This window comes from Hirundo rustica, chromosome 13 (genome assembly GCF_015227805.2).
Source record: "Hirundo rustica isolate bHirRus1 chromosome 13, bHirRus1.pri.v3, whole genome shotgun sequence".
Taxonomy (NCBI): Eukaryota; Metazoa; Chordata; class Aves; order Passeriformes; family Hirundinidae; genus Hirundo; species Hirundo rustica.
Window position 1 is genome coordinate 17,472,120 of NC_053462.1, and position 25,298 is coordinate 17,497,417.

At 46.9% G+C, this 25,298-nt stretch overlaps 1 protein-coding gene across 1 annotated transcript in view; it reads right to left on the reverse strand.

The window, feature by feature from the left end:
- Positions 1-5,090: 5,090 nt before the first annotated feature.
- CHSY1 (chondroitin sulfate synthase 1) overlaps positions 5,091-25,298 on the reverse strand; it is a 75,815-nt gene continuing 55,607 nt past the window's right edge. The window contains 1 exon segment of the mRNA XM_040077780.1: positions 5,091-8,559. Within this exon segment, the coding sequence (XP_039933714.1) occupies positions 6,967-8,559 (1,593 nt within the window). The 3' untranslated portion in view covers positions 5,091-6,966.

Below are 25,298 nucleotides of genomic sequence, written 5' to 3' on the forward strand. Positions count from 1 at the left end.
AACAAGCACAGCAGTTCCTTCTTGTCCCTCTTGACCAGAACACCTTGGGTGCTGTGCTGCTTCCAAAGCCAGTGTGGGCTTGTGCCCACCATGGGCTCCCCAGTGCCCATGGGGGAAACTGGAGCATCTCCCAAACCTTTGGTGGGCCCTAGACACAGAAGAGCCTTTGTTCTGCAGGACACTGTGCTCTGGGGCTGTTACTACACAGCACCTTTCCTGACACACCGAGACATCCCTGCTCCTTGCCAGGTGGGTCAGGGCGGTCAGCTGGGGAGGAAAGAAGAGGAGGAGGAGGCACCTGGGTTTCAGCTGTGAGAGATGCTGCAGTGGTGGGTGTGTGTCCCAAAACCTGGGAGCAGGGGGTTGTTTCCTGAAAGCAGCTGTGAGAGCCTGAGCGTTGCTACCCTGGAATAAGAACAAAATCTCCCCCTTCAGCAGACCTGGAACCTCATTAGCACAAGGCTCCATTAAGTGAGCACTGCACGTGCTGCAGGAATGATTCCCCAGGGGTAGAAATAAACAGACATTAAAAACAAAACAATTCAAACAGCTTGAGATTTCAGCACTCCTTCCCATCTCTCTCAGCAGCAAAACCTGTTCTGATGGCAGGTACAGGTGAGGGGCATCAGGCATCCTGGGGGAAGGGATGGGGTCACAGCCAAAGGCAGGAAAAGCCCCCAGAGCCTTGAACAAGGGGGGCACGAGCCCCAGGTATGGGTCTGGGGGAGCTGCACCTCTCACAGTCCTCATTGTTTTATTTCAGCTGATAAAAATAAGCCCAGGCAGGGCCCTGGCAGGGGGTTATTCCTTCGGCTGACTGAGGAGAGGCAAGAGAACAGCTCTGGGTTTGTTTTATCAAGGCCAGGTTTCCCCCAGGCCAGCCTGGGAGCAGCGGGAGCACACGGAAGGAGCTTGGGGCTGGGAGGAAAGCAGGGGCTCTCGGGTTGGATTAACCCCCAGCACCAGCAGTGGGAGGGCAGCCGGTGCCAGGGCTGTTAATTATTCATCAAGGAAGCAGAGAGAGAGGAACAGGAACTGCCTGGGATTAACTGAGCCCCAAAGCCCCCCCCCAGTTTCACTCCTTCACTCAGCTGCCTCCTGAAGAGCCACACACATCCCTGGGCTTTCCCTGGAGTGCTCAGTGCTCCTTTACCTGCTTTGAAAGGATTATATTCAATTCCCAACTGGATGCTGAATCCTGCTCCTGGTTTGGGTTGTTTTTTGCTGGCATCAGTGCAGAGTCAGGCCCTGGGATGAAGAACAGCTGTGCCCAGTACCAGCATCCCAGTTTGGGGCATGGCCTGAGTATTTTTTGGGGGGGAGGCATAATGTAGGGGCAAACCACTGGTTGTATCCCATATCCAAGATCCCATATCCTCATGCTCACTCGGGATATTTTGGGGCCCCACCACTGTGGGTGCACAGACCCCACCAGCTGGGGCTGTTCAAACCCAATTTACCCCTCCATGTGCAGGAAATCAGGGAATAGTACAGCTCATTCTGCTAGGAAAGGAAAGAAGGGCTGGCTCTGCCTTGTTGCACACAGTGCTCTGGACAGTGGAGCAGGAATTGTAATTTGATAAATTAGAGCAAAACCCCCATGACAGGGTGGGGGCAGGTGAAGATGGACACACCAGCTGGATGCTCCCCATCCCACACAGCACCCAGGGCTCCCAGCTTCAGCCTAAGGAAGAACAAGGTGATTTCTAAGAGAGGTGGGGAAAGGGGCAGCGCCGGCTGCTTTGCATTCTGCTACCGAAAGGACAGAGGAAATTAGTTTTCTTTTAAGCAAGCTTTAAAAGGACAGGAAATATCGTGGCTATTTCGGGCTGCCGGCCTGTCCTCAGCTTACCCCGGCCGGCGGCGCTGGGATGGGAGCTGGGACAGCTGCAGTGGCTTCAGCCAGGTGGAGGGTGAGGACGGGGCTGGGGATGGAGATGGGGATGATGATGAGGGTGAGGATGGGGCTGGGGATGGAGATGGGGATGATGATGAGGGTGAGGATTGGACCAGGGATGGAGTTGGGGGTGGGGATGAAAATGAGAAGAAGGATGTGACCAGGAATGGGGTTGGGGGTAAGAATGGTGCCAGGGATTGGGCTGAGGCTGAGCTCACCTGGGACAGGTGCCAAGTGATGCTGGCAGTGGGCAGAAGGACAGAGCACATCCCCAACCCATGGGTGGAACATCCACAGCGATTCAGGCTTCCCAGGGCCATTGTGGTCCTACCCAGCACTCGGAGCCATCCTGGCAGAACCCAGGCTGGCACAGCAGCCTTTACCTGCGCCATATCCCAGCCTGTTCGCACTGGGAGTTTCTTTTATTATGGGACCACTTTAAACTGTGCCCCTTTTGGGAGCCCTCGAGGTGAAAAGTCAGTAAAACACAAAGGTGGTGTTAATCTTTTGTCTTCTTTTTCTAAAAGGTGGAGCAGGACCTTGGCTAAGTCCTCTCGACCCCCAATTTCCAAGAGACTCCAGCTCAGCCTGCTGGAAATGTGGGAGCCCAATTCAGGTTAATTAGAGTTGAGGGTTTGATTGAATTAAAGTGTGAAAGTAAACACAACCAGCCCAGTATCTGGGCTGTCTTTTTTTTTTTTTTTTTTAATGTTAATCTTTTCCACCCCACTCATAAAAGTGATTTGGAAGCTGGTAGGGATCGCTGGGTTGGAGGAGACCTGGGAGATGGTTCTGGAGCTTGGAAAGGACATGGGACACATTTCTTACACCTGGGAAAGTATCAGCAGCAGTTCGGATGTGAGGAATAAAAGCGCTTCTGGCAGCAGCAGCCAGGTAAAATCCAGGAAAATAGTTGGAAAGGATTCCTCACAGGATGCACTGCCTTGGCTGGGGAGCCCAGGTTGCCTCCAAGGCTGCCTAAGCCTGGGAAGGAGGTGGCTTTTGAGCTCCAGCTGGGATCAAACCCCTGAATTTGCTCTGGTCAGCACAATAACTCACACTTGGCAGAGTCCACCTGGGATCAAAAACTTTAATTAAAACAGGTCCCACGTGGGCAGTGTCCCACCAGCCCAGGGATCACCAAGGCCAGAGCAGAGGAGGAGCCCGGTGGGGCCTGGACCTTCTCCCCATTTTTAATGCCTCTGCAAGATTTTCTTTCCTAAAAGCTCCCGATGGCGGCTGGCTGTGCAAGCCAAGTATTTTTAGCAAGTATTCATGCGAAACAGCTCAGGATAATAATTTGCAATGTAAAGTTAGAGGCTTCCACAAAAACTCCGAGTAAGCAGATTTGGGTCAGCGGGACTTTGTGCTGATTTTGCTGAAAGGAGCCATCCAGCCAGGTCCAGGGGAGCTACATGGGGCTGGAGCTGGTCACTGAGTTTTCCAGGTAATAAACCCCACTGCACCCACAGGACCAAAACCTGAAATCCTTCCATGGACTGTGACTCTGTGAAGTTACAGATGAACGTTTCAGATGTAAATAGTCACATGCAGCATGGCAGTTACCAGGAGTACTCACTGCCTTGCTGGACTCACATTTTCCCCATCTCCCTTTACCTCTTTTTCCATCATTGATCCTCGAGCAGGAGGGAAAAACGTTTAGAAAACAGCATTAATAAATCCAGCTCCTCACCCAGGGGTGACCAGAGAAGGTGAAGGGTTTAACACCATGTGCCCAGGGGCTGCAAAGCTCTGTTTGGGTGGGAGTTTTATTACTGTGAGGATGCCCACAGCCAACAGAGCATCCAACCCAGGTTTCCTTCACCAGAGTAACGAGGGAAAGAAATGTCTCACATTTTTAATAAAGAAGAGAAGCATCTCTACAGATAGGATACGACTGGGCGCCACACCCTTCACTTTCAGGATGACACCATCTCATTTTCGCACACCTCTGAGGCCCAGAGGAAAACCCTCCATGATTTTCCCGCTTCCTCAGCATAAAGGAAATTTCTGTCTGAAGCAAACAACTGGAGTAAATTGAGGATTAAATGTTCCAGCCCCAGAAGGGATTTTTGTCAAGGCTGGGTTTAGCATCTACCAGCTGATGATTTCCACCCCTCTCCACTTTCTTACAACTGGGGCAGCAAATGCCACTTATTTTAGCATAAAATGGAGTTCATGTGTTTAGACTTTGTCATAAAGGGTTATAATTAAAATTTAACTTTTAAATGGACTACGTTTAAGCTGTGAGTCCATAAAATACGTGATCAATTGCGATGTGAACCCTCAAGGGCTGCCTGCAAGCTTGGTGCAAAACTCACTTTTAATTAAGGTTTGGTAACAGAATTAGAACTGTAGCAACCAAGAAAAAAAAAAAAAAAAAAAAAAAACGCCAAATGACTGCTGTTCACTAAACGGCTTTTACCAGCTGTTATGGGCTAAAAATGTCTTACATAATCATAAATGTTAATAAATACAGTACAGGTACAGGGCTTCCCCCTCCTGTTTCTGCCATTCTTTGGGGTTCATAGTCTTTAAGCTCTTTTCTGTACCACAAATACAAGTTGGTTTTGTTGGTTTGGTTTTTTTTTCTCTTTCCCTTGTGTGAAGAAACACCTCTGCAATCCCTAAGATTCTTGCTTTGGGACTGAATTTTGCACACCAATACTGAACAACTCCCAGAGCTATTAAAAAAAAGCGCTCAACCCACTTAATAATTATTTTTACTGCATTTTGAATACACAAAACATTAGAGCACTGTGCAGCCTTGCCACTGGATGCATTTGAAATGTACACTTAGGGGTATTTTCAGGCAGCAGAAGTACTTTTAACATTTTCACGAGGAAAAGGTCAAAACCAGGGAATGGCACAGCTCATCAGCACCAGAGCCTGGTGAATGGATTTGTTCTCCCTTCCCTCAGAGACGAGGTGCAAGCACTGAGCTCATCCCAGATCAAAACACAACACAGAGGTCAAAACCCTTTGGAAGAGAGCGATCCTTTTACCTGGACTTACTTCCCAAAGTGTGCTTTTACTCTGTGCTTATGCTGGGTGGAATGATACGGACTGACGACGTGAGCAGCTCCGATTGCAAATAAAAAAATCTTTATTGCATCTTAGAAGCAAGTTTAAAAAAAAAAAAAAAGAAAAGAAAAAGGAAAAGAAAGAAAGAAAGAAAGAAAGGGGAGGAAAAAAAAAAAAATCAAGAAGGAAAAGAAAAATTTTCCATGCACCTACATTGTTGGGACTGTCAGCAGAAAATGATGAACATTGTAAGACACAGGCTCTATGCTAGTTGCAGTTCATACTCCATACACGTGTAAACAATGGTTATTTCTTCTACTGGAAGAGTAATTGCTCTGTAAGATCCCTTCAAACATGGCAACAACCACCTAAGCCTTGGGTTTTATCCATTCCTTCACTTGCCTCCACTTCCCAAAGAGTACGCCAAGTGGAACTGAGGGCAATGAGATGAAATGGGGCTGGAGGATACGATAGAAAAATATATTGTTCGCTGGTTTTTTTTTTTTTTTTGTTTCTGCTGAGCAGGATATTTACAGGTACATAGGTCCCAAGAGATCATCTGTTTCAATGTCCAGTCACTGTCTAAGTCTCAGTGTACAGGGTTCCCTATCTGGCTTTAAGGCACTTTATTTCGTGTATTTTCTCTTACCTTGCTAGGTGTTAACTCATAGGGATCACACTTTCCTTGTATTCAGCCTCCTCATCCCCAGTTCCTCTTAGAATACAAAAAAATTTCCTAAACTCACTGAAGTCATTCCAAAAATGTTAAAGGAATTTTGGGGGGGAAGAAAAAGATTCATGAAAAAACATTTTAGAAAGTAATCTTTGGAGATCATTTACTGTAAGTATGATGTACACTACCTTATCAGTGAGAAGATGCAATACATTCCTAATATATATATATATATTTACACACACATATATATATATATAAAATATTAAAATGACTAACAGATATTCAAGGAAAAGTCAAGAACCTAAAACAATGGATATTAAATAAATTAACGGTCTAGCAGATACAGGAGAAAAAAAAAAAAAGAAAAAAAAAAAAAAGGAATCCCAAAACAAAACTAGTAATCAAATGTAATAATTGTTCCCGTTAACATCACGCGACCGACTGAACGGAATCGATGCGATCGGGTGCGGGACGCTCGGTCCAGAGGAGTTCTCCAAGTTCTCCTCAGGGATCTTGGATTGAGCATTGTGTGCTGTCCTTTGGCTACCAGAGATTCCCATTTCCCAGCCCCTTCCCCTCGCTCCTCAGGCTTGGGCATGTCCTGGTCGCATCGCTCAGCCCCGGGACGGCGGCTGAGGACAAAACACAGAACCCACCACGGGTTCCCCGAACCTTCCATCCGTGTACGGACCAAATATCAAACACAACAATTTCTACAAATCGGATCGCGGCTTGTGCTTACTTTCCTTCCCTCGCCTGCCCATTAGAAGTGGAAGTGTATTTTTAAACTGAAATAATCAGCTGTTAGGGGGAAAAAAAAAACCAAAACAAACCCCTCCTGCGATTACCGCCCTCTTCTCATCGCCACAGCGACTTGGATTTTCTAACACAATTTGAAAATGAATGGCTAATCCTGAACCAAAGGAGCAGAATCTTTGCACGGCAGCAGTCACACCAAAAACATTTAGACACAGCGTTTTGTCACTTGGCTTTGCACGCTCAGGTCCACATTTACAGAATCCCAGCCATGAAGATGGCAACGGAAACGGTAGGAAACAATCTTTTGTTCATAAGGAAATTCTAATTCAAGTCAGATTTCCGCTGATCAGATAACTCTGAAACAATTTTTTTTTTCTTTTTTTGTTTGTTTGAAGGCAAATACTGATCACAGTTTTGTTCAAAACAAAAAACACAACAACAAAAACAACCCAAGGGCCTTGTTCTTCTCAAAACGAGCACTTTGTAAGAAAACAATGATGATTTCTAAAATATATCCTGTGTGGTCTTTTAAAAGTGAATTATCAAAAAACATTTTCCCAAAAATAAATTAGATAATTAAAAAAAATGTCTTTTCCAGCATAGCTGGACATTAGGCTGTCCTCACTGAGCCATTAGTATTGCTGCTTTTCCCAAAATTTGGGTCATTTTTTTCAAACCATATTTCAGCCAGCTGTTGTGTGGACCCATAAGTTGAAGCTTTGGACCCCAAGCACATTTTATATTGTTTTGGATCAAGATTAGGGTCACAAAAAACAGGGTGATGCACATGGACTACTCCAATTTCTTGGCTTCTGAAAGTTTTTAAGCCCGCTTGAATGACTTTGTTAAATAGATCTACGTCTTCAAGGCCCCAACCTTGGATGGAGACATCAAAGCCACCCGCTCGAAGAAGGTCACCTTTGTAAATACAGGTGATGCCAAAGCCATAGTTCCTCCAGAAACCTGTTTTCTGAGTGAAGGCAAAATGATTGTCACTAGGAACCTTTCCACTATAAACAATCTTTGGATCATACTGGCTAAAAATGATGGGAAAATACACTTGCTGACCCAAAACCGTATTGGCTCTACACCGCTGGAGGAATTCTGTGGTAAACACTAAGTCAACATCACAGAAGAAAAGTAAAGACTCGTTCTGGAACTGAGAAGATCCGACTTCCAGAGCCAGTGCCCTTGAGAACTCCCCCGACACCGGCAGAACCTGCATGTCAGCCTTGGGGTATTTGGAGCGGTAATCTCTCATCAGCTCGATCTGCTTCGCTTTGTCGGGGTTGGAGTTGGAATTGAAAAGCAGGACAACCAGCTTGACGTTCTGGTTTGGAATGAGGCACGTCTTTTCAAAATTCCCCATGAACCTTGCAAACATGTCAAACCGTCCGGAGAGAGGGATCAGGATGTTGATCTTCTTGTCTTTGAGCTCCTTCCTTTCTGCTTTGGACCTGCTGAGCTGGAAGGGGACAAACATCTTCAGCGAGTTGGAGAGGAAGGACAAGGACCCAGAATCCTGGTTGATTTTGCTGGCCAGCTCCTTGGCGTCCATCTCTTCGTGCTCCATGAACTGGATCTTGCTGAAGGTCTGCTGCAGGTACGCGTGCCTCCTCACGGGGACCGTCATCTTCTTCCCCTTGTGCTTCTTGTAGAGAAGCAGCAGGTCCAGCACGTACTCTGCTCCGTACATGGGGTTCACCCTGCGGTATCCATACTGTATTTCCTTGAAATCAATGATTCTCCCCCGCGTCTTGGCGTTGGCGTTGATCATTTCCATGACCTGCATCACGATGTCATCCAGCGCCTCGCGCTGGGACGAGTCCATCCCTCTCCGAGGCGGCTGCCCGTCGGCGGCCGAATACAAATATTTTCCCGTCAGAAACTCCCACTCCAGTATCTCCTCCCGGTGGCGGGGCTGGAACCGCATGAAGGAGGGCGGCATCCCCAGCTGCAGGTCCTCCTTGTGGATTTCGGTGTTGCTGTACTTGCTCATGAGCACGATCTCGCGGTGCAGCTGCACGGTGCGGTGGCGCAGCTCGGCGATCTTGCGGCTCAGCATGTAGCTGTGCAGCCTGTACTGGTAGGGGGGGTTCTTGTTGGGGTGCAGCGTTATAGCTCGGTGTATTTTGCTGTTCCTCAGGTCTCGGATGTAGCCCTTTTTGTTCTTCTCGTAGTTCTCGTAGAACAGCTGCTGCATCTAGAAGAGAGAGAGAGAGAGAAGTTAGAGTCTCGGCAGTGCTGACCCTGTGAAAGTTTGCCCACGCAACCCCGCTGGGAGAGAATTCCTCCTCACTCACAGGGCCAGAAGGCTTTCTGAATAAGCCGTTCTTGGGTTTAGGCACAGGTTGTAGCAATACCAGCTGCTATTCAAGGAAATTAAGAGGATTATTCATTGTAAACTGGTGAAAGAAACATCCATCATGGATTTGGGATTACTACAGCCCATTCTAGAGGTATCACCGGCGGCCAAACAATTCTGCAGTAAGTCGATTGTAAGCTCATTTCTTCACAACAAGACACCATCACCAGGAAAATAACACCGTGAAGTGTTCACTACAAAACTCTCATTATTCATTTGTTTCCCATTGTTTTAATATTAACGATAAAGAAGAATTAAAAGGGATGCCATGTACATACTAAGAAAATCTAACACCACCTTTTTCATTATATCCGAATGCCATTTAGGCATTAAAAATCCAGGTTTAGGCATTAAAAATGCAGGCTGTTGAACGTTTTAGTCAAGATGCCAATATGCTACCTCAAGTACTGCAATACAAAGCTACAGCTGTCATTTTAAAGTGTCAGTGGGCAGTAAAGTGCACCTGAGATTCCTAGAGTTCTAGAAGTCAGGTAATACAGGATGCATGTGTACACCAGAGTAAAAACATCCTTAACGTGGCATTTGCTATTTCAAAACAAGACGATAATGAGCTGAGATTAGAATCACAAGTCTTAGGAAAGCAGGCAAACCAGCTTTACAGTCCTCAATAGCTCAGGCAGTAGCTGATATCATGAAAGACAAATCAGGATGATAGACTGGAAAATAAACTGATAAAAAAATCCCTTGAGGCCAAAGGTATATACCAGCTTAGGTAATGGAAATTTAAAAAGACCAGGGGCAGATTCTGTCACAGCACCAACGTCATCAACCTGCCAGAGCTGACACATCCCCTTCATTCAATATGGGATCCAATCTCTGTTACAGGCAGTGGAATCTGCCGCAGGAAGCACAGCAATGAAACTTGTGTAAAAGGGCTGTACGGGTCAGCAAAGAGCCAAACTCAAAAAAGAACCAGGGAGAATGTCTCAAGTATGACGGCAATCAAACAGAGCACTAAAATCAAAATCACCAGCACGGAAACCTTCCTTTAACCAGCTGCTCAGAGCCAGCACGAGCCCCGTTTTATCAGGCCTTCAGTTGCATTTTTCCCGTTATTGTGGACAGACACTGAATCTCGGGGATAAACGTACACCTGGATTTAATTGCTGCTGTCTTAACGAGCTGGCTGTGTGCATGCTGAAACCTGACATTCGGCGCATCGCCGCCGACAGCACGGAGCAAGCTGAGCCTACTGGGAGCACAGATTTTAACCTGAGCAAATGTAAATCACTGCAAAGGAGGGAGGGAGGGAGGGAGGGATTTCAGCCGGATTGAGAAAGAAAGGACATTTATTTTGTGGGTCACCACCAGTCCCCCACCCCCTTCTCCTTCGAGTTCACCTTCTTCCCGCTCTCCCCAAGTGATCCCTGCTGCGTGCACGCTGTCTGGGAGCAATCCAGGCCAGAGGATGGATGGATCTGCACAGCAACGCAGCCAAAGGAGAACATCTTGGCCATGGCCCCTTGGCAGGCCTCAGATGAGCTGCCTGTCGAGATGTATAATATCCCTTTAGAAGTCATGCAAGATTTAAAAGAGCGCTACGGGCAGAGGTTAGCTGGTCTAATCCCACGTCCAGCAGAGTTATCCAAACTGAATGAACCTCATGCTTTCCCAAGAAACACGTTTTTTCCACTCACCCAAAAAAACTGCTCTTCGTTTGTATCCCTGTATTGTTTCCTCTACTAAATAACGCTTTATTTTTTTTTTTGGTCGCTTTGAACCTCGCTGTTGCTGTGAAGGGCTCTGGGAGACTTTAAATCACACCCACTTAGGGTCAACCCTGTGAGCACCATTTATTGCAGTGGAGAGCTCTCACGGGAAGAACAGGATCAGTCCAGTACTGCAGGACCCAATTATTTTACTGACAACGCTGATCTATCCTCTAACACTGTGCATATGTAGAACTAGAATTATTAAATGCATATGGTAACCAATTTCACTGACATTTTAACCACTATAGGCAAAGGCTTTTCCAGAAGTACTGTGACATCAGACAAAAATTCTTAAATCACATCATTAGGTCGCCATTATTTAAAGGAAAATTGACAATTGGATTTAATTTCAAGTCTTGTTTTGAATTTATAAGACAACAAAATCAAGACCATGCAGCCTGAATGCATTTATTCCAAAATTGCTACCTAGGGCATTCTGAAGAGGAAACCATGAGAAGCAGAAAGGCTTTCAGATTACACAACAAAGTTTTAATAGAATACTGATGGGTAGGAAAATGTTATGAAACTTCTCAATGGAAGTAAAGATAGGAACCCCTAGCAAATGGCACAAATTAAAATTAAGAATCATATTTTAAAGCTCTGGCTTGCCACTCAGGACTAACCTCTTAGGTAGACCAGCTACCTTCTAACACTCGTTCCTGCCCCTTCCCCAAAATGGCTTGCTTCGAAAACTGAAAATAAAACATATCTCAGCAAGACTTCACTGGGGCTTCAACACAAAGCAACGTACAACTGAAACATCTATTAACAGCCACCTTGCTCCAGCCAAAAAGGTGACAACTGCTCGAGCCCCGCGCTCTGGCCAACCCTGCGGTGCAGCTAATGAGAAGCACCACTGCAGCCAGGCTTTTATATAATCCTATTTTTCAGGAGAATGCCTCGCAAGGTTGGCACGGTTCAATGTTTTTCCTATGGAGTCTCCCCGCTCTCCTACCCCAGCGTCCCCCCTGTCCCCTTGCACTCAGCAGGCTGCAGCAGGCATGGGGTGTGCCAGGACCCTGCAGCTCCCACCCGCCTCGGGGAGCCAAGGTACGCCCCACACCGGCAGGAAACACAGAGAAGGGTACTGGAAGGGGTTAATCAACACCCTACAGCGAGGACAAGGAGTTACAAACGATTTTTTCACAGCGACACCAAGTGCTGTACACAAAGTCCAAGTGGCCAGTGGCCAAGGGAGCAGTTTAACCCTTCTGGGGCTTGAGCTGCTCGCTGACACTTGACCCAGAGTCACAGAAGAGCTGCGAGGCCCAAGGGCTTTGCCCCAGAAACCAGCCCCACATGGATTGTGTTTGCTCAGCCACACCTCCAAGCTTGAAGGAAATGAGCAGTTCCCTCCACGCCATCCGACATCTCCACCAACATTGATTTGCTCAAATCATGAAGGCTCCCCAGCACTGGGTTCAATCACTAACAAGGGCAATGCCCAACTATCACAAATCACTGCTAATATAGTTTCTCACCATATTTGGGGCCAAAACGCTATCCTAAATATCACCAATTAGCACGCGCTGGCTTTCGACTCCACGCGACACTGGAAAGCCATAAGGAAGACACAAAATCATAATTAACTCTTGTGCACATCATCAATAGGTGGGTGGAAGAAGGCCATGGGGAATGGAATACCTGTGATTTATTTGCTCCTCCCAGTAACTAAACACACATGTGGGGAGTGACACAAGCCCAGGACGTGCACGTCTCCCACAGACATTACGTGCCAACTATCCCATGCCTGTTACCAGAGCCTTGAGAGCTGAACTCTTGCAAACTCTTCTTCTAGTGAAACAGGTTTCTCTGTGATTCTTTTTTTTTTAAAAAAAGAACCTTTTCATGGATATTATTTTGCAATGATTATATTCTAAGCATGCTTTATTCTAGTGCAGAGCACTGAGAGCATAGGGATACAAAGAAGAGCTACTCTTTATTGACCACTATTTACTCTAGACCTGTTGAAGCCTTAAAAACCCTAATGTTCCCCAAACCATTAGAGACTGAATGTTTAAACTGTGGTACAGCTGTTGTGGGCACTGCTGGCTCATGTCCAAAAGACCAACTGAAAGGAGAGAGTGTTACGTTCTTCGTTTTAAATGAAGAAGTCTTTTGCAGGCCAAAAAAAAGTGTACTGGAGAAAATGGACTTTAAAAATAAGACCAGTTTATGCAGAAACTGGCCTGCAGCCACGGATTAGCCCCCGAGGGCTTTCTCTCACAGCTCCAGATTGTGCTACCAGAGCCCAGAAAACACAGCCCCACAAGTCTCACGAAAAGCAACCACGGATAAGACATGTTGTACGGCAGGTTTTGAAATGCCCAAGATGGGCTTTAAGTACAAAGCCCAGCTAATTAAAAGCACGGATGATGGTTAATGTCACCCAGCTCGTAGCAGCTCTGTCAGGAGGAGCTGAGGATGTGGGTCCCAGTGTGGAGCTGTTCTACAGGAGCAATGCAGGTGCTGGGACAGCCCCTACCCTGCCCTCAGCTCTGCAGTCAAACCCAGGCAGGATGCCCATCTCCATCTCCTCCTTCCAAAGATGGGCCAGAGCTGGTGCAAGGGGGCAGCTCCTGCTGGCTGGCTGGAGTGAAATTAAAGTCCTGCTCCCACATCCCAAGGAACTGCATGAAACAACTGTAGCTGCACTAGCACAATTTTGCCACTTTGCACTGATTAACCACAACAGATCTCCAGTTTCCTGGTTTATACATCACCAATATATCTCAACTGATGAAAAATTTTGCCAAGGGAAAGGAGCAGTGGGGCTTTGTTTACTGCTGACTTCCCTCTGCTGGAGGGGAAGATTTTAGGGACCTCCTGGACACAACTCTATGTATTCAGGGTTCTTTCTGTTTAAATCCTGATGCTTTATCTCCCACGGCCAAACACTGACATGACTGAAGGCACTCCTTCAGACAGAGTTATTATGATGGAGACAAACACGGGGAAGTAATGGATAAACACTCATTTCCAGTGAACTTGGCCACTGGTTCACAGCTTTAACCTCCCCAGTTGCCACTACAGGAAAGGATGCAGGAAACGCCACTCGGCGCTGGGAGATCAGACTTCCCTCTCAGCGGGCAAGTGAGGCCCTGGGCTCTGGAGCACGATTAAATTATGTGATTCTTCAGACAAGTTACTTCTCACACAAATTTCATCAGGTACTACTGGTTCACGTTTGCTTTGCTTCATAAAGAGAGGCAAGAAAATCATCCTGAGCTGTCAGTGCTCAACATTTCCATGGCTGGGGCAGCAGAGGCAGGTCCAGCTGTGACCTCTGGGTGCAGTAAGCCCAGGCAAGCTCTGAAGCAAAAAGTTTATTCTGTACAACACAAGTGCCTCTTCTTATATGATCCTAAGTGAAACAGTGCCGGTCTCACTCGAGAGCCTTGCAGTGCCTCCTGCATCGCTCTCCTCTCCTCTCCTCTCCAAAGTATTCCAGAAAGGAAGCCAAGTACTAAGGCAAGTTTCAAGCACAGCAAACTCAAGGTCATTGAATTCCCAAGGAATCTGTGAATTAGGAGAGTTACTGCTGGAGTTCAAGCTTTTGTGAACCATACCAAGTAGCTGTTTAATTAAACAACTGTTTTTCTCCCAATGCTTTCTTGTTTAAGCAAGTAGAAGAGCTTAAAAATTACTTATTCATTTACAGTTTCTCAAACCAAGTAGCCTTTAAAGTATTTCCAGCTTGGCAAAGGAAAGAAGAAAACCTGCAAAAATGAATGGGTCTTCAAAACTGGCATGGAGTACCTCACCTCTGACCCTGAGCTCGACGATCTCATTACCCAAAACCCACACGTGGGAGCAGTCCAAGGCACTTGGGAACTGAGATCCTCCAGTGAGGAAGCAGAGAACTTTCCTCCTCCTGGCCCTGCATTAAACTGAGCCTCATCCTCCTGGTCTAAATGAGGATACAGAAACCAGATAAAACACGACATGCCAGTTTAGGATATTTAGATTTAACTGTGTAAACCTTAGGAGAGCTGGATGTGACAGCGAGGTTTTCGTCCAAAAGGTTCTGATTTGAACAGAAACAAAAACAAAATACCACTAAATATTAACAAATGTTCTACGCTACAGCTATTAAAGAAGCAGAACACCGTAGGTGCAAATGACTAATTGTCATTGGGATTGCCTGAGAAAGTGTAATCAAGAGTTGCTTCTAGCATAATTTCCAAATTATGAGTCCTGGTACAAACTGCTGCACTTCACAAGGCTCGCCCTTGCTCAAGTTAAGGCTCTGACCCGTGGGGCAAATGATTCAGCTCTCCCTCTCCAGCCTCTGTCCCAGATCCAAACAAAACCAGGGATACAGTGACTCGCTGCTGGTTGCTCATTTAAAGGCCAGACTCAGGGATGATGCCAAATTACTTGTCCACTGAATCTACTGCATCTCAGCATTTCTCTTCCCTGTTGTCAACTCGACACTTTTACCCCACAGTACAGGCAGAGCACAAGAAAACTTGTTTTTCATTATGAATTTCAACAGGACCATGAAAGCCAGAGCCGCAGCCTTGGAAGTCTGTTTCTGCTCTTTCTCATGCAAAGTGTTAAGATTCCAAAGGAGCAGCACATGACCCTTGGAGGGGAGTTTCTTGGAGATGATGAGCAGAAAGCTTCTGACATCCCGGCCAATATTTTTTGGATGCTAAAAACAGAGTTAGAGGGGTGCAGTCTCCTCTGAACACAGACTACAGAAGACCTCCTCTGGACTGCTGTGTGATTTTCCACCATGTGTTCTCAAGAAGCAGTAATGTAATCATTTAGAAATACTTTTGTTCATGGAATTCAAAGAGTCCTATTTGGGAGCTGCTTTCCACATCCAGCGGTTTTGCAGGAGTTGCGAGCCATGATGGATGATGAGCCTTTTTGGTCCACTTGGCAAGGCTACCAAGAGCTGCTGCTTAACGGGGAGTCGAGAAGAAACCCTCTGCTTGGAGAAATTTCAGCTGCAGCCCAGGCAGCCACCCACCATCTCAGCATCAGTCCAACATCAGAAATCCCAGCTGGAGCAGCGCAGCCTCTCTGCCAGACTGGATGGGGACAGCAGAGACCCTGCATCACCACCGCCCCAGGTCTCCAGATCTCTGCCAACACCAGATTCTGTAAGAAGCCCAGGGGAAGCCAAGGCTCCTGTGGGTCTGTGTGCAGGATCCCTTCCTGTCAGTCCTGCCCACATGTGCCCACCAGCACAGCTTTCTGCTGCTGCAGGATGTTTCAGCAACCTCCACCCCTGAGCAGGCACATGGAGACAATGTCACAGCAACAGCGCTGAAGGACAGGGCTGAGGCAGCCACATCAGCACAAAGCTCTGAATCTCTCTTGAGCCTTCACAGGAGATTACTGTGAATTTAATTAGGCAAAGATTCAGCCTCACAATAGCTGCAGTCCTTCCCTGCACGTAAAAAGATGGGGCTGTGTTTTAAAACACAGATTCATTTGCAAGACATTCATCACTTCCAACTGAAGCAGAACCATTTTGGATGAGGAGGGCCACTGCCCCTTTTTCGTGGCAACAGACCATGCTTGCTGTTTCTGATCCCCGATAAGATTTGTGTCAGGAACACACCTTTTGGAAAGGGGCAAGAAGGGAGCAGGGAATGCTGAACTAAATCCCCAGCTGCTCATCTGCCTGTGTCAAAGGTGCAGCCCCTCTGAGCTGCAGTACCAACACAGCCTCAATGTGAGAGAGCATCTTCCGTAACTTCATTTATAAATCCATCTGTGTTATGCTTTCCTAACAACTGATGGTAAAAGCACTTCTCTGCCAGCCACATCAGTATCAGCTGATGAAAACTGACAGAAAACTGTGAATATCTAACATTTCTAATTCCTCTGCTGGTGAACCCTCCTCCCAGATGCCACAACAGCCACTCCATGGGCACTGCTGCGTTGTGCCTCTGCCAGGCAAGCAGCTGGAAGGAGGGATGCTGTTCAGGAGGAACTCTTGGAACCTTAGCCCCTTCCAAACTGCTGATGGCCTGTCCCTAGGAGGTGGCAGCTGCACACCACTTCAAGCTGGTGGGGTTATCTGAAGCACAGAACCAGCCAGCATTCAAGTAACACTCTGAGGGCTCACTCTGTCCCCTTGGTCCCGCTGGACCAACGCGGCTCCGCTCGTGTCTCACCAGCGTCACCTGGTTTGCACAAAGGACATGATGGTGCTCTGTTACCTCTATGGCACAGCCACCTCTCTTCCAGGCTTGGATTTGAACGAGTGCTCCCACATGGTGCTCTCCAGCTGCTTTTTCCAGGGTCATGCGGAGATATCCGTGGTTGGCCGCTGCTGAAGGCTGGTCTGCTCCGAGCGGGGCAGGAGCTGGCAGCACGAGGCAGTGCTGGGTTTCCTGCTCAGGTCTGCTGTCAGCAGTAATCACACTCACAGAAATTACAGAATATTCCAAGTTGGAAGGGACCCAGAGGGATCACTGAGCCCAGCTCTTAAGTGAATGGGCCATACTGGGATGAAACCCACGACCTTGGTGCTATTAGCACCATGCTCAACCAGCTGAGCTCATCTCAGTACACCCCTCCAGCAATGAAGCAGGAACTCAAGCTGGGTTTAAAAGAACATCTCCTTTTACCCCTGTTGGTAGAAAACCAGAACAAGCTATGGAGTTCCTTACAGACCTCCCACAGAACCAGTGCCCACTACAGACACAACATTTGTGACACAGGCAGAGCGTTTCACTCCTCTTTCACCCGCCTGCGAGCTCAGAGCGCTTCCTCATCTTCAATCTGGTTTTTCAGCCAGAGCCACCACTTCTGGGGCTGGTTTGAAGACTGCCTGCAAGGGCCTGGACTCAATCACCAGCTTGTTTCACACGGGGAGCAGCGCAGGGTGACGGCTTCCAGGGCTCACCAAAGCTGCACAGCATTGTTCTCAAGTGTCTATATGAAACGCGTGCACTTTTTTTTTTCCCCCCAAAGAATTGTTTAGCAATTGCTCAGAGGAGGGGAGGAAAACAAAGTCACAAACCCTTGTTTTATGTGGAGAAGCCACATGTTTCAGTCAGCCCACGAGGATCCACAGCTGAGCCCTGGCCTGGGGATAGCAGAGCTTTAGAAGGCTGTGATGGTAATAAGCACCGTGCAGTAACGCCGCTGCTGCAGACAGAATTTCCACAGCGAAGTGATGATTGCACAAGGCTTTCTCTGGTGCTTGTACCATTACCACGCACGACTGAAAGCCTTCCTGCTCTTCTGTGCTGAGTTTAAAAACAAAATCTGCCCTTTGTCTCATCACTGGAAAACATATGTACATCATCCAGCGCAGACGTGGCACTGCCAAAACCATTCCATGACAAGGTCTCTGCCTCAAACAGTTCCGTCATCGAAAATAAGCATAATACACAGCAGTTTGGATATAAAAGATACAGCTCCTTGATCAATAAGGGACCAGCAGGAGAGATTTGCCCATTCAGAGTGCTGATAAATGTCTCAAGAATTTGCCTTTCATGCCCTGTAACCCAAAAGCACCATAAATCGTGCATTAATAGCTCTAACCACAAAGGTCACCTATCTTTATTGCTTGCTTTGCTGAAGCACAAGGGATAATGTATTTAAAATAAGTCACTTTTTAGGAGAAAGCAGTGATTTACTAATTACTCGTGGATAGGGTTGGCAGGGTGGGTGCGGATTCAACACCCTGGAAAGAAAAATGGTGAAAGAAAGGAAAAGATTATGAAAGAAGGGAAAAGCACTGCTGCACATGTACAGGTCTGGGACCAATCCCTTCCTCTGCATTTTCACATATGCTCAGAACTAGAAGGAAGGCAACATCTTTCTAGGCAGCCACAGTTTTTTATTGTCCTCCTGTCGGTGGAACAACTTTCTCATTATTAAAACGAGCTGTCAGGCAGACTGGCATTTCCCTCCTCGCCGTGTCCAAGTTAGCCCGTTCGTTCAAATATGGTTAAAGATTTCACATAGTGTTGCTGGCTAACTGTATATGGTCTGAGGTTTTCTGGAAGTTTGCTGTCTGGCAGAGCTTGGACAGGGAACAAGCAGTGTTACTCTGCAGTGCTCTGTAACCAAGTGCCTCTTGCATTACACACGGTCTGTCAGAGCCAGGGGTTCACCTCCACACGGGTGTTTCAGCCTTGCTGATGTTCACCACCCATCATCCAGCTCTGACAAAAAGAATATTCAACTGTTCCCTTTGTAATAAAGCTGTAAATTAAAACAGGAGATGTGGAGGCCAATAAATGCAATTATGCTGAATGCAAACGCATTAGAAATGGAAAGGAAAAAAAACCCCACTGTCTCAAATGCTCCCCAGCTTGGGAAAGGATTTGCTAATCACACACTATGAGTGAACTCTTTTGAATATTAGCCACTCATACAAAGAGGTTTGGGGTCTTTCCAGGGTCCTCTTTGCTTCCAACCTGGAGCACACTTTGTTCTGCTGGCTGCAACCAAGCTGCCACAGGTACAGTTTTGGTAGAGCAGACCTGGCTCCAAAACTTGTGCCCATTGCCTGCAGCCACCATGGCTTGGTCCCTCCATCCCTCCAGCTGCCAGCCCGGAGCCTGCAAACCTCAGCTCGCACCCAGCTGCTGTTTCCTTTCCTTCTCCCTTGGCCACTGCAGCCTTTCCAGATTTGGAAAACACCTTGGAAGAATTTATCATTTTCATTAGCGACTCTCCCATACTCCATTGACATTTTCCACTCAGCTGGGACACAGGGGCAACGGGAGCTCTCCTGGGTGGGTTTGAGTGTTGGGTCAAGGTCCTGCTGCTCCAAGCAACTCCATGTGAGCTCAACAGAGAAAGGCAGGGAGGGAGGAAAAGCCATTGCTGAGCATGCAGAAGGAGTTTTAGCCAACAGATGGAGAAAGCCAGTGGAGTTTGCAGCTTCCTTCAGCAGACAGCAAGGCCTTGTCTTCTTATGACCCATTTTTAGTTGCTGATTGAGGACATTTCAGGGATTTGACTCATGAATAGCAAATGACTTGTGCTGGCTTTGCCAAAAAGCCTTCTCCTTGCTGCAGGAAGCCTGGGCTGCTTTGAAGTAGCTCCTGAACCAAGACAATTTACAGCCTGACAGCTGAAAGCTGCACTGAAATGGGCCCTGATGTCCTCGGGGTGTCATAAATCGCCGCGGTTCAGAGGCAGGCGGGCTCGGGAGGGCAGGGTGCATGGATGGGGACTCTGTTCTTCTGCTGTGCCACAAAGGCATGGCCACGAGGGAGCCAGAGCCCTTCAATGGGGCTTTCAGAGGGACACACAGGACTACTTTCTGCTGCCCTTTCCTCAGTACTCTTCCGAGATATACTTGTATCATCTGAACTGCAGGTTGTTCCCGAGTTCAGTGCGGTTTTGAGCTGAGCTAATCCGGGCTCTGACGTGCACCCCGTGAGCAAATAGGTGCTCCCAATTCCTAGCCAACAGCAGACTTGGAAGCCTCTGCTGAGAGCAAGCTTCTGGGAGCAGGATCGGCCGATGGCACTGCTGACTCAGTCCTGGGGGCTGCACCTCGTGTCAGAAAGCAAAGTGGGCACTGACACATTATCTGAGTCTTGAAATAGCAGCACTGCTCAACACAGCTCATCTGGCAGGGCCCAGAGGCACCCCCAGAGCTCTGGGTGGGAGGACAGCTCTCACTCTGCCCAAGGACATCTGTCAGGGACGTCCTCCACAGCCACAACCTGATCTGGGATGCCCAACCCAGCAGTACTTTTCTCTAAAGCCTACAGAGAGAGCTCTTCATGTACCCCAGGATTCTCACCCTCATTTCATGGCTGTTTTGCCCTTCCCTGTTTGGGGTTTTCCCAGCCCAGAGCCAGGGAATGTCGTGCAGGCTGCGGGACCGTGCTCTTCATCAAGCCCTGCCTTTGCCTCGTCTTGATGTGAATGCCAAAGTCAAATATAATCCACCCACCCAAACCAGATGTTAGAAACCTGTCTGTCTCTCTTCAGCTGTCCTCTGAGGTCTGGCCTCCTGTCAAATGCCTGAGGAGAGAGTTTTCTTCTTTATTTTTAAGGCAATGATAATATGTTCAAAGGCTCTTTCTTCTGTTTGGAGAGAGCAAATCTACCCCTGGTCCAGAAGTGCTTCAATACACACCAGCAACTAACAAATCTCTGCCTCTACGAGAAGTTTGGCCACTTGACTTTCAAAATAGTTGTCTCCTCCCTTTGCAGAAATTTTAAGAGCTAATTCAGAAGTGCCACAGGAACAGAGGCGACAAATCGAGCCGAATCCGTTCAGTGCGCCACCTTTTTATTCAGCAAACTGTCAAAACAGAACTTTTATTTCCCCCTCTGGAACGGCATTTGTTTCTACAGATCTTTAAGCCAGAAGAGCACAGAGATTATCTCCTGGGCATTTGTTTTCCATGGAAACTTTGGCTATTTCCCACAGATAAAAAAGGAGAGGAGCAAAGACAGAGGGAGAGTAGAAGGGAGAAAGACAGATCAGACCAGAAGGGGAGAGTTTGCAGCACCGTTGTGTTGCCTCACAGTACTTCTTAAGCAAGAACCTCCTTTCGGGTACTTTATGTCCTAAAAAAACCTCAACACGTAACAGGAGTCTGTGTTCACAAAGAGGAGAGATGGAAAGCATTATGCTGACCTTAAAATGTAGCTCAGGGGCCTGGTGCATCACAGACTGTTCAGTATTAGCATTATCCAGAAAAGCAACGAAAAATGCATTTCAGGATATTGAAGAAATCTATATCCGGATATTAAAACTAGCATTGAGCAAACCGTGAGGAGTGACTATCACAACATGGTCAGACCACAAGCTTAATGAAGCCTAGGAAATAAAGCACCGTGACTAATTTGAAGCACATTAAAAGAAATCACATACAAACCCCACTAAATCCATCAACTCCCAAGGACACTTCTTTGCCTCACTCAGGAGGGGTGAGGACACAAACACACGTGATTTACACAGTATGTTGCACAGCTCACTGCTTTATGCTGATTTCCAACCAAAGTACTGCCTGTTCTTTGAGGACTGGGATTTCACACTTGGAGGATTTCTAAGAAAGAGGTTTTATGGCTGGGACTGAAGTGACGTGGCCAGAACGTGAGGACCCGGCAGAGTCGGCGCCTGCCTGACGATGCTTGCCCACTACAGCAGGCACTGTCCCCTGGAGGCAGGGATGAGTGGCCACGTTCTGGGACCCACTAGCAGAGTAACAGCATCATCTTAGCAGATGTACAATGTTTTTTGCAACGAGTCAAGAATTAGCTCAAAGAAACCCTTCCAAAGTCCAGCTTCCTGGGTTCCCTGCAAGATGGATTTCTCCTGTGGCGTAGCCCTCCTGTCCATCTGCATGGGAGAGAAACCACCCAACCCCTGAAATGTCAGCCTCTCCGTTTTGTCAAGGGGCTGAAGTAAAGGGAAAGTAAAACAACCCCACAGCATCAAAAAACCCACATCAAAACCCAACCCTACCCACAACATCCTTCTCATCTTCATCCCTCAGACAACTCACACTGGTTCTGAGGCTGGAACTGTCTTGAAAGGACATTTATCTGCTCTGCTCTGGGCTTGCTTTGTGTTCCACAGGAGAGCAACCAGAGGGATCAGATGGCTCCTGGCCACGAGAAGTGTGTGGTTACTGAGCTGATGGTTCGCTCAAGGTGGCAGCAGGAGCTGAGCAGTCCTGCACAGACACCATCATAGATAGAAAGTGCTGTGATAAATGCCAGCCTGGGAATTTCCTTACAGGAAAAGAGATACACTGGAGACTGGAAAAGAGCAGATGACAGCAAGAGGTTGTAGCTTATGAGACCAGTCGAGACCACTGCTAATAATTTGTGCCCTGAATGCTGTGAGGAGAGAACTCTGTGAATCACATTGCAGGTTTGTAAGAGATGCATTAATTCATGCCACTACTGAATGATCTCAAATCCAAATGTCAAATCCACTCCAAACCCCGTGGTGATTTAGCCAGCTCTAGATTTGGTTTCTTTCTTCACTTCCAAGTTACAGAAACCATCACCCTGACATAATGGTTTGGGTTTCAATAGCATGAATCTTTTGGGCATAACCATGAAGAAAAAAAACAAAACAATAATAAATCTGTAAGCCTCAGTGGCAAGCAAAAGAATGTAATCTTGATTCTCTTCCCCACTAAAAAATTATGCTTACATCATGCTAAAATAAAAGTCTATGTTGTGCTTTCTGTTATTAAAAATACAAGGAAGAGATCAAACTGTCCATATATATGGAATTATAAAACCAAGCCATATATCACCCAGACCCAAGTATGTAATCAGGACATAACAAATGGAGTTTAATACTTAGCGGAAACCACAGCTCTGGAAGGCATTTAAAGGAATATTTCCATTTTCCTAGGTACTATATCAGGTTCTTGGCCAGACATTTTTGATTGGACTGTACTAAAAATACAGTCCTAGCTTCAGAAGACAAAAATTTTCGAAGCATGACGAAATGTGAAAGGTAATTGCAATGCACCACTGAGCTATTTTATTACATTATCTAACATCTTTAAAGAGTAGATTAGCTCACAGTGCAAACATTCTGGTTTCCCTGATGTTTGAGTCCTGGCAGCTACACAAGCAGCAGGAAGGGCCGTGCCTGAAGACAGGAGAGTGGTGCTAGTGAGCTTCTGGAGCAGCTTTCCTCGGCAGAACAGGCAGCGCTTTCCATCCAAGAACGTCGTGCAAGAGCTGCAGCCCCTCTGCTGAGGCAGTCTGGGAAGATGCTGGGCGAGGTGTGTGATCTCCTGCCAAGCCCTCCTCAGCAAAACTGAACTAGCCAAAGGTTTATCAGCACCATCTGGGTCTCACTGCTGACATAAACCAGGGGGGAGCTGATTTGAGAAGCTGCCGGAGCCCACAGCCCCACCGAGCACTCGGCGGTGGTCAAGAGCTGCGCCCCCCCCAGCTGCCTTCATTTAACCCTAACTTCTTCCCACCTCCATTTAACCTTCATTTCCTACCTTTATTTAACCCTAACTTCTAATCTTCCCAGAAAGAACAGTGCAGTGCTAATGTGAAAACACCTTAAGAACTAAGGCGGCCCCAAATCAGAGATGCTCAACTCTTAGGGGAAGGACAAAAGCCTGGTGAGAAACAGCAGCTGTGGAGAGAGCAGAAGGGTCTGGTTACACCTGCAACAAATAACTCAGTGCAGTGGATGAGATTTGTGCTCCACAAATCCCTGTTTACCTAGGAAATCCGTATTTACAACAGCTGTGGTTATGTTTTCCTTCCACTCCCTTTGCCCTCCCACCCGTTACAACCAGGAGCAGGGGGAGCCCTCCTCCAGCTGCTCCATTTTTCCCACAGATTTTCCCTTCCTCTTCACTCTCTGGCTGGTTTGTCCAAGAAACAGCTCTGGTTATGCAACAAAAAAAGCAGTGAGAAAGAATAATCATTAACAAAACTTCTCCTTCTTTGTGCAGCCAGGCTCACAAACTGTTCTCCTCATCAAGCACAGGCTAGACCTCTAGGAAACCAACATGCAGGTAGATCCAGCATGGCATGGGATGCAGGGAAGAAGAAAATGTCTCTCAAGAAGGCAAAATGGAAGAGAAATTTTTAGGTCCTTAGTCAAAAGCAGACAGTAGCTGTATGCTGCCATCACCTAGTATATGACATTGCAGTTTATTGCTCCATAAAACTCAGTTTTAAGCTCAGTTTGCATCCTGAAGGCTGTTTGCAAGCAGCCAATTTAAATGCAGGGTTTCAAACATGACGTTACAAAACTGAAGACCCATTTTAGACAAGATTCAATGAATTGTATTTTGAATGTTGTTTTTACTAAAACATGTACAGCTTGCTATAAAATCCAGTGAGAGAAACTACAGCCAGAATACGAGGTGTCAATGGTCAAGCATATCCTCATTAGAGGGTGGCCAAGTGATATTTATTTAAAGTGTTACGCACTATGAATTAAACATTTATTTTGTGTCACCCAGTAAAACATCTGAACCTCGTTTTGGCAGCTGTGCAAATTCTACCTCGACTGCATTGACGACTGACTGTACTTCTTTTGACTTCCATGCAGTCTCTCTTCTTGTTTTAAGGAAAAAAACCTTAAAATCAAGAATGCCAAAAATGCAAACATTCGTGTATCAGCCCATGGTATGCAAAAGGAGGACGAAAGCAGATCACCACTCACGACATCGTCTCTATTAAGGTCGCAGATGGAATTACAGCGTGATAATTCAAGTCCTGGAAGACTTGGCAACCTTATCCTGTAAGAGTGACTCCTCTAAAAGATCTGGGAACACGGACTGTCTGTTCCTGGATCGATGGCTTAAACAGGGAGCATATTAAACAGCATTTGGAGATCTGACCATCAGTTCCTTCCCCCACTAAGGAGAGAAAGAGCCTCCCAGATTTTGGCTTAGAAACCCCTCATCAACAGATGCTCCTGCCCAAGGTGGCTAAAGCTAGAGATGACACACTGCAAGAAACTCATGTCAGCCTGCTATTAATACTCAGCCAATCTGAAAAGCGTTTTGGCATGGTTTTAACAGGATTGCAGGATTTATTCCATTTGAAATGCTCTCTAGCAGAGCAGTGCTGCTGTGTGTCTTTGTTCCATTGACTCAGCAGTAGAAATGTGCCACTTTTTCTACCTCAGAACAGGCCTGGAGAGCAGAATCAGCCTCCGCTACACGAGAGCAGTGGCAGATGGCAAAACAGTCAATACAAAAACTCTAAACAAGAAATGAAATAGGAGCTGTTGACACCTAGCTTCCATTGGGCAAAGCACATTCAAAAAGCACGTTCTACAGACCAACGTTTACTTCAGTGCCTGGCACAGAAAAGAATTGCCTCTACATGCACTGCCCATTGGAGGGTTTGCGATAGATAAAGCAGGAGTAACAAGGCAGGAAAGGCACT